This window comes from Carcharhinus amblyrhynchos, chromosome 6 (genome assembly GCF_965287045.1).
Source record: "Carcharhinus amblyrhynchos chromosome 6, sCarAmb.v2.hapA, whole genome shotgun sequence".
Classification (NCBI taxonomy): Eukaryota; Metazoa; Chordata; class Chondrichthyes; order Carcharhiniformes; family Carcharhinidae; genus Carcharhinus; species Carcharhinus amblyrhynchos.
Window position 1 is genome coordinate 49,642,035 of NC_137329.1, and position 12,164 is coordinate 49,654,198.

The 12,164-nt window shown below is 43.5% G+C and overlaps 1 protein-coding gene across 1 annotated transcript in view; it reads left to right on the forward strand.

The window, feature by feature from the left end:
• The first annotated feature begins 1,469 nt into the window (after positions 1–1,469).
• The window catches only part of LOC145344465 (kielin/chordin-like protein), a 304,857-nt gene continuing 294,162 nt past the window's right edge, over positions 1,470–12,164 (forward strand). The window contains exon 1 of the mRNA XM_080191611.1: positions 1,470–1,582. Within this exon, the coding sequence (XP_080047737.1) occupies positions 1,470–1,582 (113 nt within the window). The remainder of the gene's footprint in view (positions 1,583–12,164) is intronic.

Below are 12,164 nucleotides of genomic sequence, written 5' to 3' on the forward strand. Positions count from 1 at the left end.
GTCTTAAATAGGTGACCCCTTATTTTTTTAAGAGTACTCCCTAGTTCTAGATTCTCCCACAAGAGGAAACATCCTCTTCACATCCACCTTGTAAAACCCTCTTGCGATCTTAAAGATTTCAATCAAGGAGCTTCTAACTCCAATGCATACAAGATGAGCCTGTCCAATCTTTCCTCATGAAGCAACCTACCTTTTCCAGGATTATTTGAAGGTAGGGACTCCTTTCCTGGGCAGTGATAAGTAAAAGGGAACACTGACATGAAGGCAGAAACTCCCTGTATGAGGAAAGGAAACTTTAGCCTGACTGCCAGTATGGCTAGAGAGAAGCTCAGCTTGAGAACCAGGCCCACTAGTTTGAAAACACAATATCTTTGCACTTGTGCCAGAGCCCTAACTCTGTGCATATCATGGCAATCATTCCCACTAAAGAACAGAAACCTCTTCTTCTCCTGCTGCCCCCCACCTGGTGTTATGTAAGTTAAGAGGTGACAAATGAGAACAGTATACGTTGTGTGTGAGGCCAGAGACCCAGCCAGTAAAGGCAGTGACAATCAAGTGTGGAAATAGACTACTACTGTGATGACAAAGGTAATGTGAAGATGAAGAGCCCCAGCAGAAGGGAGAACTGCAGAATGGAAGACCACCCGGTGTGACAAGGACCCAACTCTGACCAACCACTCTAAAGACTGTTGTCCTCCCTTCCAGCTCTCTCCCAAAGTGACTGTTTTGGGGCAGAGATCAACCACCTTATAATTTGAGGACTTGGGTCCCAGACACCCCCACTAATCTCTGCAATCTGATGCTGAGACCCCTTACTCTGTACAAGAAAGAGACCTTTAGTATTAGGGAAGAGACCAGCACCTGACTCTGACAATGGAGTAGAGATCTCCCAGCATGAAGGAATGATTTGTGTTTATGTATCTTTGAGGGCAAAGACCCCCCTCCCCCAACCAATGTGAAAGAAGTGACCATCACACCTTAAAGGACTCCAGCAGCCAAAGCATTTTACAGTCAATGAAGGACTTTTGAAGTCTAGTTTCAGTTTTAATGTATGAAAGACACTGACTCCTCCTGTGGGAGGGGGAAAACACAGCCCCCACGTTGAGCCTGATCAAACAGCAGCGAATACTCAAGGCACTGCAGTTGTGACAGTAACTGAGAAAGCAGAGACCCCCGACCCGCCCTGAGGGCAGTGTGAGGACCAGAGACCCACCTCCCCCAGTGAAAGGGCAGGGATCTCCCCACCTCCTCCTCGCTGCCTGAAGGCTGGGTTCAGGGCTCCCCTCCCCTCGCAACAGCCTGTTTCTCCATCCAGTGCAGCGTCCCATTGAGTGTAGTTAGACTCACAGCTCTGGCGCCCGGGGGGAGAGCTGTGCTGAGTGTGGAAGCGTAGGGCGGATCACTGAGTGAGTGGAGCTGGGTGTTGGAGCGGGCGCTCGGCTCTCTTCCCCCCCTCTCAGTGTGCAGCTATGATTGGCCTGAGGACGCTGTTTGTGCTGCTCTGTGTGCTGGGAGCTGATGGCAGGGTCTACCCGGGCAGGAAGCGAGGAGTTCAGAAACACTACAGCACCGCCATGCAGAGGTGAGGGAGCCAGCTCATCTTCTCACTAACTTTCATTCATATTCAAGAATTGTGAGCCGCCTATTCGGATAGAGGCAACTGGAGCCACTTACATTTCAGACCTTATCACTAACAAGACGAGAGAGTTTTACTTAAATCTATGGAGGCAAAAAAAGTGCAGCTCTAATGTTGTCTCTCTTTCCCTGTTAACCTGTTGACATTGGCCAGGCTGTTTCTGAGTTCAGTCACAGGTTTACCTGTAGCTCTTAAAAGAGACGTGGGCTACAGGGTGACTTGCTTTTGGATAAGTCTCCAGTGTTTTTATTTTTAATTCGGGTGATATAAAGAGAAAATATATCCAAATATATAATCGTGTTGCTCTGATTACGAACGATCTTACACAACTGATGAAAGTGTAGGGCTGTTCTACTGCTGTCCAAAGGAATGTGTTTTAGTGAGAATGATTTTCTTTTGATCCATGTTGACTTGAGTTTATAAATGACAATTTCATGGCACTTGTGAAGTGATGTGTGGCCTCTGTGTGAAGTGACTGCTCAAGTGTAAGCTCTGCCCTTGCTGGGGAGTTGTGTTTCTGTATAGGAGTGGTGAAGTGAGCATGTGGTGTGCAACTTTGTGGGTTGATTTGAACTTGTTTTTGATTGCCCCTGACCATAAGGCTAGTGTCATTTTGAATGCGAGAGATGGTGGAGTAATGCTAGTGTCACTGGACTGGAAGTCCATTGGAGAGCTGGGCTCATGCTCTGCTCTGGGGACAGAGGTTCAAATCCAACACGACAGCTAGAGCAATTTGAAGTTTACATTTATCTCAGTGTCACAAGTAGGCTTATATTAACATGGCAATGAAGTTACTGTGAAAATTTCCTAGTTGTCACACTCTGCTGCCTGTTCAAGTACACTGAGTGAGTATAGCATAACCAATACACCTAACCACAATGTCTTTAGGACTGTGGGAGGAATCTGGAGCACCTGGAGGAAACCCATGCAGACATGGGGAGAACATGCAGACTCTGCACAGATGGTGACCCAAGCCAGGAATCACTTCTAGGTCCTTGTCGCTGTGAGGCAGCAGTGCTTGCCACTGTGCTGCCCTGAATTGCTAATAAATCTGGAATTGAAAGCTACCCTTGGTAATGGTAACCATAAAATCACTGTCAACTGTGATTAAAAACCCTTCTGGTTCATTATTATCCTTTAGGGAAAGAAATCTGCCATTCTTACCTGGTCCAGCCTATGTGTGACTCCAGATTGTCTCTTAACTGCCCTCTGAAATGCCCTAGTAAATTACTTCATTCCAGAGCAATTAGGAACTAGGGGTGACGCAGTGGTTAGCACTGCTGCCTCAAAGTGCCAGGGATCCAGGTTCAATTCCTGGCTTGGATCATTCTCTGTGTGGAGTCTGCATGTTCTCCCTATGTCTGCATGTGTTTCCTCCATGTGCCCTGGTGTCCTCCCTGGTTAGGTGCATTGGCCGTGCTAAATTCTCCCTCAGTATACCCAAAGAGGTGCCAGAGTGTGGCGACTAGGGGATATAAGATGTAAGCCTACGTATGACTAATAAATAAACTTTAAACTTTAAAGAATGGGCCACAAATACTGGCCTTGCCAGCAATGATTACATCCCATGGGAATGAATGAAAGATACAATTTGAGATAAATTTACAATATAATTCAAGATAAATTTGCAAACTGATTTCTACCAATCTGATATATTTGAGTGTTTTGGACCATATGAAGTTGAATTCCGAATAATTCAGAGCATTATTTGCATTATTTTGGTGGTTAGCAAGAATGGGCGGGGAAAATTTCATTTTCACTTTCTTGAGAAGATTGTCTTTTGCTGGGATTCAGCACCAAGAGTGTCATTGTACCATGGACCACAGTACCATAGACAGTACCGTAGCTGTTTTTCATGTTTTCAGGTCTCAACAGTAAGTATCAACTGGATGCCATCACAGCCAAATCTAATTTTGTCCTCATTTAATATCCATATATGTATGGATATTCCAGCAGTGGCCACCCCAATTGATTGCTGTTCTCCCTATTCTAAAGCATACTGACAGAAATAGCAGCAACCTGTGTGGGTTTGTGTCATGTGTCTGAGTATTTGCCCATTGGGGGTAGCTGACTATAGGCAATTGGTTACACAGCAAGAAAACCCCCTTACACATTTGATGCCAGGGAGACATTTGGTCACATCCTTCACACTACAAACTATATTTCAGTTTTGCTAACATAATTATAATTGCCACCAAATATATCAGTTTGATTTTGTTTTGCCTCTCAGCTCTGAACCTAAGAGCTTGACAGTGTCTTACAATTCTTAATTTGAAGTTTAAGTGAATGCTGGCTGTAATTAGTTAAGTCACCGACCTGGTGTTGAGAGACTGGTAAAGGATATGCTATGGTCGGACACTGAACGTTAGATTTTGTTACTTCAGAACCCACCCCCCCCCTCCACCTCCATTGCTTTACTTAGTTTTCAAATAGACTTATAGAGGTATACAGTATGGAAACAGGCTTTTTGGTCCAACCTGTCCATGCCAACCAGGTTTCCTAAACTGAACTAGTCCCATTTTCTTGCATTTGGCCCATATCCCTCTAAACCTATCCCATCCATGTACCCGTCAAAGTGTCTTCTTGAATGTTGTAATTGTACTCATCTCCACGCCTCTTCTAGCAGCTTATTCCATATATGCACTACCTTCTGTGTGAAAAAAAGTTGCCCCTCAGATCCTTTTTAAATCTTTCCCCTCCCATCTTAAACGTATTATCTCTAGTTTCGGACTCCTCTACCCTGGGGAAAAGATCTAGTTATTCACCTTATCTATGCCCTTCATGATTTTCTAAACCTCTAAATGGTCACCTTTCATCTTCCTACATTCCAGGGGAATAATGTCCCAGCCTATCCAGCCTCTCCTTATAATTCAAACCTCTCCGTTCTGGTAACAGTCCTGGTTAAAATAGACATTTCTGTAAATTCTGATTGACCTGCTTTGTTTCCAGCACTCCTCTGTTTCCAGGCTATGGGAGAGGACTGTCAGAAATGTTTCCTGATGCTTCTGTAGTTGGTGTTCTGGTTCTTGGTGAAGAGGGAGGCTCTGAGACGGAATGGTGGAGGTACCCTTAACTCACTATTCTGTCTTGGTTCCACTTGCTTCACAACCCTGCCGCCAACTGTAAGATGTAAGACAAGTGATGATGCCATTGTTGTCCCTTAGACTGCCAAGACTCTTTTAAAGTTTATTTATTAATCACAAGTAGGCTTACATTAACACTGCAACGTAGTTACTGTGAAAATCCGCTACACTCCAGCACCTGTTTGGATACTGTGGGAGAATTTAGCATGGCCAATTCTCTTAACCTGCACATCTTTGGCAGGAAGCCAGAACACCTGGAGGAAACCCACACAGACACAGGGAAAACTCTGCACAGGCTGTGACCCGAGCCGGGAATTGAACCCAGGTCTCTGGTGCTGTGAGGCAGCAGTGCTAACCACTGCGCCAGGATCATCTTCAGCAGCTATCTGAAGCAGGAATATAAATAGAGCTTCAAGAGGTGTGATCTGCCAACAATTTTCTTCTTGCTCACAACTGGTACGGATTTAGTCAGAGGCTGGGAAAGGGACTGCGGACAGAAAACAAAATTTTTGGATCGCCGTTTGCAAGCAACAAGCATATGTTGCTGTGACATGGGAAATAGGCCTTGAAATGTAAATGAGGTGATTTCGCAGTGCCTCACTGCCTGTATAACATAAGTACTTCTTTCACAGCTCTTTGCTAAGAATGGTGATATTATTGGGGCTGGATTGAATGCGCAGAATTATTGCACAGCTTGTGTGAACTATCTGAGTAGAGAGCTGAAGATCTCACAACATTGCAGCACGATCACACCATTGGGTTCAGTGGATAATGATTGCTGTAGCCTGACTTTTGGTGTAATAACCCTATAATGAGCCTGCTTTACAAAGGTGCTGATATCTTCGTGCTGTCTCTTTATGAGCAGGGTTGACCTCTGCGCTGATTTGAATTTTTTTAGTGTCCATTTTGTTTGTTACACTAAACGCGAGTACTTTTATTTAACAATGTACTCCTTCAGCCTGGCTGTACACCTCTAATCTGAAGCGACCTTGGGCTCCTTTGTCTTCCCACCTGCTCCATCAATCAACCCAGGAGTGACCTAGAGTCACACAACACAACTCTTCGGAATGTGTTTGTTGCTTTTCTACAGCAAGGGAGCCTCAGTGTTTCAGTGATGTATCAGCCGTCATGCATTGTTATGGCTCTGACTCTCCCAAAGAAGGTCTATCCACATTCAAGTAGAGCTTGCTTTGATTTTAAACTGATTGAGCCAGCTTTCAGACTAAACCACTTAAGAGGGCTGCGGCCCAATTAGTTCCCACTCAGATGTGTTTTTTTTCTTCCTCCAGAAGCTGGCACAGTACATCAAAAAAAAGTGAACAAAGTATTCCGAGAGAGGAGGAAAATTATAACCTATTACCAAATCTCTCAAAGTGCTATCGAGTTAACCATCTGCTGATAATAATGGGAGTAGAGGTTGTGGACTTTTAATAATTGTAAGCTCTTTTAACCCAGACCTTCTGATGTTTGTACAGCTATTATTTAAAGGAAGGAGTTCATTCCATTTTTAACAGTTGAAAGGTTGAGGCACAGAAAGAGGTCATTCAGCCCATTCTATTCCTCCCCTGCTAGCATCCTATCCATAGGGATGAATAGAGGGTTTCTGCCTTAACCACCAAACCAGGCAGCGAATTCCAGATTCTACCACCTTCTGGGTGAATAAAGCTTCACCTAACATTCCCTCTAATCCTTCTACCAATCACCTCAAATCTGGGACCTTTGGTAATTGACCTCTCTGCTAGGAGAAAACAAATTTTCCCTGTCCATTCTATGTTGGCCTTTTATAATTTTGTACACTCCAATCAAGGCACTCCATTTGTACACACATTTTAACTGCTTGGCCATCGTGTTCCAGTTATAGGTATTTCCTCCATGCCTTTTCTAATTGACCCTTTGTTTACTAGACCAATGCCTGGAATTGGGAGGGGTGTCATATGAAGAAGTGTTGGACAGGCTAGGCTTATATCTGTTGGCGTTTAGACGAGTGTGAGGTGAGTTGATTGAAACATATAAAATCCCGGGGGCCTTGAAAGAGTGGATGTGGAGAGGATGCTTCCTCTTGTGGGAAAATCTAGAACTGTTTAAAAATGAGGGGTTATCCATTTGAGCCAGAAATGAGGAGAATTTTTTTCTCTGAGGGTCGTGAGTGCTTGGAACACATCCTGAAAAGGTGGTGGAAGCAGGCAGAAGTAGATAGATTTTTGATAAGCATGGGGAAGTGAAAGATTATTGGAAGCGGGTGAGAATGGCGAGGCTGAGGTGGCCTACTCCTAATTCATATATCTGTATGTTCTATATATCTGAGCATTGAAAAGTAAGTATGATCGTTTACATGACAGGCAGTGCTTCCAGTCAAGACTGTCCTTGATCAACATTCAGTGGATGGTGATCAGGAACCGTATAATCTGTACAGTGCAGAAGATGCCATTGGGCCCATCGAGTCTGCACCAACACTCTGAAAAAGCATCTTACCCTGGCCCAAGCGGCTAGAATTAGAGGAGCAGAGATATCACAGAGAGATCTTAATCTGGAGGATATTATAGAGATGGTGGTGGGGGCGGGGGGAGGCCATGGAAGAATTTGAAAACAAAGATGCAAATTTTAATATCACAAGTTTGCTTGACTGCAGAGAGAGCACAGGAGTGGTAAAAGAATGGGACTTGGTATGAATTAAGACATGGGCAGAATTTTGAATGACATGGATGTTACAGAGAGTAAAATGTGGGAAACCAGCGAGAAGTGTGTTGGGATCATCGAGTCTAGAGGTTAAAAAAGACATCACTGAGGCTGATGAGGTTAGCAGAAACAGGAATAAAGTCAGGCAAAGTTACAGAGATGGAAACAGATGTCTTGGTGATGGATCAGAATCTCTTCTTAGGGTTAAATGTGATACCAAGATTGCAAACAGACTGGCTTCACTGATTCAGTTGCCAGAGACAAGATGACTGATAAGTCGTGATCTGCAGATTCTGCCACAATGCTGAGCAGGTTTGATTTTGATTTTGATTTGATTTAATATTGTGACACGTATTAACATACAGTGAAAAGTTTCTTGCGTGCGATACAGACAAAAACATACCATTCATAGGGAAGGAAACAAGACAGTGCAGAATGTACAGTTACAGTCATAGCTAGGGTGTAGGGAAAGATCAACTTGATGCAAGGTAAGTCCATTCAAAAGTCTGACAACAGCAGGGAAGAAGCTGTTCTTGAATCGGTTGGTACGTGACCTCGGAGTTGTGTATCTTTTTCCCGAAGGAAGAAGGTGGAAGAGAGAATGTCCGGGGGGTCCTTAATTATGCTGGCTGCTTTGCTGAGGCAGTGGGAAGTGTAGACAGAGTCAGTGGATGGGAGGCTGGTTTGCGTGATGGATTGGGCTACATTTACAACCTTTTGTAGTTCTTTGCGGTCTTGGGCAGAGCAAGAGCCATACCAAGCTGTGATACAATCAGAAAGAATGCTTTCTATGGTGCATCGATAAAAATTGGTGAGAGTCATAGCTGACATGCCAAATTTTCCTTAGTCTTCTGAGAAAGTAGAGGTGTTGGTGTTTAAAGAGTAGTTTGAAGGCTTTTGCACTCTCTCCAAAGTCTCAACTTTGACTCTGCACATTGTTGACAAAGTCTTTCAATGTCTTCAGTGTCTTCCTGGATGAGCTCTCTCCATTGAGATTGGTCACAAGCCAGGAATTGACGGGGATGTTTGCTCTGTTTACATTTGATATCTTGTAGGTTTGTGATCAAAGCTTCACCGAGGCCAAATATAGATTTTGGAGGACACTAGGGTTATGTTGCGGTGGCAGGAAGATTCTCTGGCCACAATGAGATAAATAAGAATGGTGATATGTGAGAGGAGCCTCATCCAGCTGGACGACAGTGGCTGGAGAAGGGATGTGGGGTCAACCATGTCAATGGCTGCTGACAAGTTGAGAAGGATGAGGAGGGAAAGTTTCTCTGTGTCACAGTTACTTAAGATATCGTTAGTGATCAGAGCCGGTTGGCATTATGGCAGGGTAGCAAACTTGATGGGAGTAATTCAAACATAAAGTTCCAGAAAACGTGACAACAAATTTGGAAGGCGGCAAAAAGTTCGATAAATATGTGGGGCCACAGGGATAGAGCGTGTGTCGAATTGTTGGCATGATGGGCTGAATGGCCTCCTTCTGCATTGTAGGCATTCTATGCTTCTATTCTATGATTTTGGAGAGGAAAGGGAGGTTGGAAATTGGACAGTGATTTGCAGGGATGGTGGGGTCCTTTTTTTTTAAACAAAGGGGTGATAATGGCTAATATGGGGATTGGGATGGGAAAGTGGCTGGTCAGCAGTTTAGTGGAGATAGAATGAAAGGAAAGACATGGGTCTCATAGACTTGAGGGGATGATGGAAGAGAAATTGGAGAAAGATGCGAGTTTAACATAGAACATAGAACATAGAACATAGAACATTACAGCGCGGAACAGGCCCTTCGGCCCACAATGTTGCGCCGACCAGTCTTATTTTTAAAAAAAAACATTGACCCACTAATCTAAACCAATCCCTTTTCGTCCATAAACCTATCCACCAATCTCTTAAACGCCCCCAAACTAGGCGCATTTAGGACTGGGATGGGGAACCATTAAAGGATGTTTGGTCAGGTGGACTGATGCAGCTGATCAGATGGTTTTGATTTTGTGGACAAAGCAGTCCCTGAGCTCCAAAACTTGTTGGAGGTGACAGTGAAGGAGATGGTGGAGAGCAGTTTCGGAAGATGGTTGGTATTCCATGATAATCCTAGAATATTGAGCAACTTTAACAGAGGAGAACAGGACACTGAGGGAATTTAACCTTTGCTACTAAGCTGAGGAAACTGTTGTCAGACATGTCCAATTTCTGTTTGTGCGGAGTCCACGAAGATCATGAAAGATAATACATATATTAGTGCATCAATGTTAATGACACAAGGTGAAGGAGTCAGTCTTGGAAAGAAGAACAGCATGGAAACTACCAGTCTCTGTGTGATACCTCCCAGTTAATGCAGAGTGGCATCTCCAGATCTTTCCCAGTCGATGCATCAAGATCCTCTTCTCCACATGAAAGTCCACTTCCAAAAATCGCCCAGTAGGTGCATGGAAACCTCTGCCAGCAGATATAAAAAGGTAGATATGTGGAAGAATCACTCCCAAATTCATCTCAAACTGCAGAGTATTCTCCCGATACCTTCCAGCGGATGTCTGAAGGAATGCTCCGTGAATGAGCATTCAAGATGCACTCTGCTCAACAGCAGAGGGGCACGAGTGAGAGGGCAGGTCCTGACCGCAAAGGATATGAAACAATTGAATGATCTTAACGCTGGTTCTTCTATTGAATTCACTGCCATTGAAATTGTTGAAAAGGTGGCTCAACATTAAAATTCAGGACTGTTCGTTTGGGTGCTGGGATGTGGACTGTGTGTACTGGATGTCCTCGGGAACTTTTCCACTCTTGGTACAAGTTCTTTTACTCACACAAGATGATAAAAACAGGCCACATGAGGAGCTCGCTCAATGACAATAAAGTAACATCCTGTTTATCCTGTCTCTAAATTCACTGCAAGGCATATGTTGGACAGTAATTGTAAAAGAATAATTAACCTCGTGCAAACTAGTTCCTTCAAAATGTTTTACAACGTACTATCTGAGTTTTAATCAGTCCAGTTTCTTGAATTGAAAGATGTGATTAAAATAATTGTTTTACTGTTGATCATTTGTGCAAATTGATTTTAGGTCACACACAGCTTCTGAAACGTTAACTCTGTTATTCTTACTCACAGTAAACGTTATTTGAGAGAGATCAACTTCACTGAGGTCCAATCTAACAATCCTCACTCAAAGTTTGATTTTATTCTTACTCGCAGTAAATGTTAACTCTGTTGGAGGGTACAGAGTTGGACATTGAATTTTACAACCTCACCGCAGTCCAATTTTGTTCCAGATCAGACTCAGTAATAGAGGAAGCGATAATGGATGAGACATTGATGGAGTGGATGCAGCAATCAAAGGGCCTTGGGGGAGGGGTGGTGGTGAGGGGACATTGCAATAATGGAGACAACAGTAGTGGGGGAGGAAAATTTAACAGTAACATTGGTGGGGAACAATTACATAGAAGGGAAGGAGATAATTGATAAACCAGACTAACTTAAAGAGGGGAAAGCCCCTAGTCTTTGGATTGCATCCACACATACTAAAATCAGACAGGGATAAGATAGCAGAGGCACTATTATAAAGGGAATAGTGCCAGAGGATTGGCGGACAGCTGTTATTCTTATGTTCAAGAGGGAGATAAAACAAATCCCCGGAACTAAAGCCCAGTTAGCTCAACATCACTGGTAGGAAAGATAATGCAATCTTTATTCAAAGATGTAATAGAGAAGCATCTATAAACGGAAAATATAATAAACGGGAGTCAGCACAGATTTCAGAAAATTCCCGAACTGTTTTGAATTCCTTGAGGAAATGGCAGAAAGAGTAGATGTGAGTGATGCAATGTACATAATCCACGGACCACCAAAAATCTTTTGACAAAATATTGGACAATAGACTTGACCAAGAGCAATACAAAAGGAATCACAGGTCGAGTGACAGAATCCACAGAAACTGGATGCAAAACGGAAAAGGGAGACAGGATTAAAGGTAGTTACTCAAACGAACAGCAGTTGGGAAATAATGTTCCATGGGGATCAGTCCTGGGTCCACACACTATTTATGTAAATGATTTGGAATCCAAATCTGCAAACAGCACCAAATTAAGGGGTGTAGTAATACTGAGCAAAACTGAGACAATAAAAATGAAATGAAAATATGAACATACTTGCAGAATTAGTGTGTAATTGGCAAATGAATTTCAGTATATATAAAACTGTGAGGAGGTACGCTTTAGTTGGGGGAATAAGAAAGCCACCTATGACTTGGAAAGCCATGCGCTTTGGAAGGAGGAATGGAGGCAAGGACTATTTTCTAATTGGGAAAATGCTTAGGAAATCAGAAACACAAAAGGACTTGGAAGTCCTTGTTTAAGATTCTCTTAAGGTTAACATGCAGGTTCACTCAGCAGTGAGGCAAATGCAATGTTAGCATTTGTCAAGAGGGCTAAAATGCAACAGCAGAGATGTACATCTGAGGCTGTATAAGGCTCTGGTCGGACCCCATTTGGAGTATTGTGAGCAGTTTTGGGCCCCATATCTAAGGAAGGATGTGCTGGCCTTGGAAAAGATCCAGAGGAAGTTCACAAGAATGATCCCCAGAATGAAGAGCTTGTTTCATGAGGAACGGTTGAGGACTCTGGGTCTGTACTCGTTGGAGTTTAGAAGGATGAGGGGGGTTCTTATTGAAACTTACAGGATACTGTGAGGCCTGGATAGAGTGGATGTGGAGACGATGTTTCCACTAGTAGGAAAAACTACAGCAAGAGGGCACAGCCTCAGGCTAAAG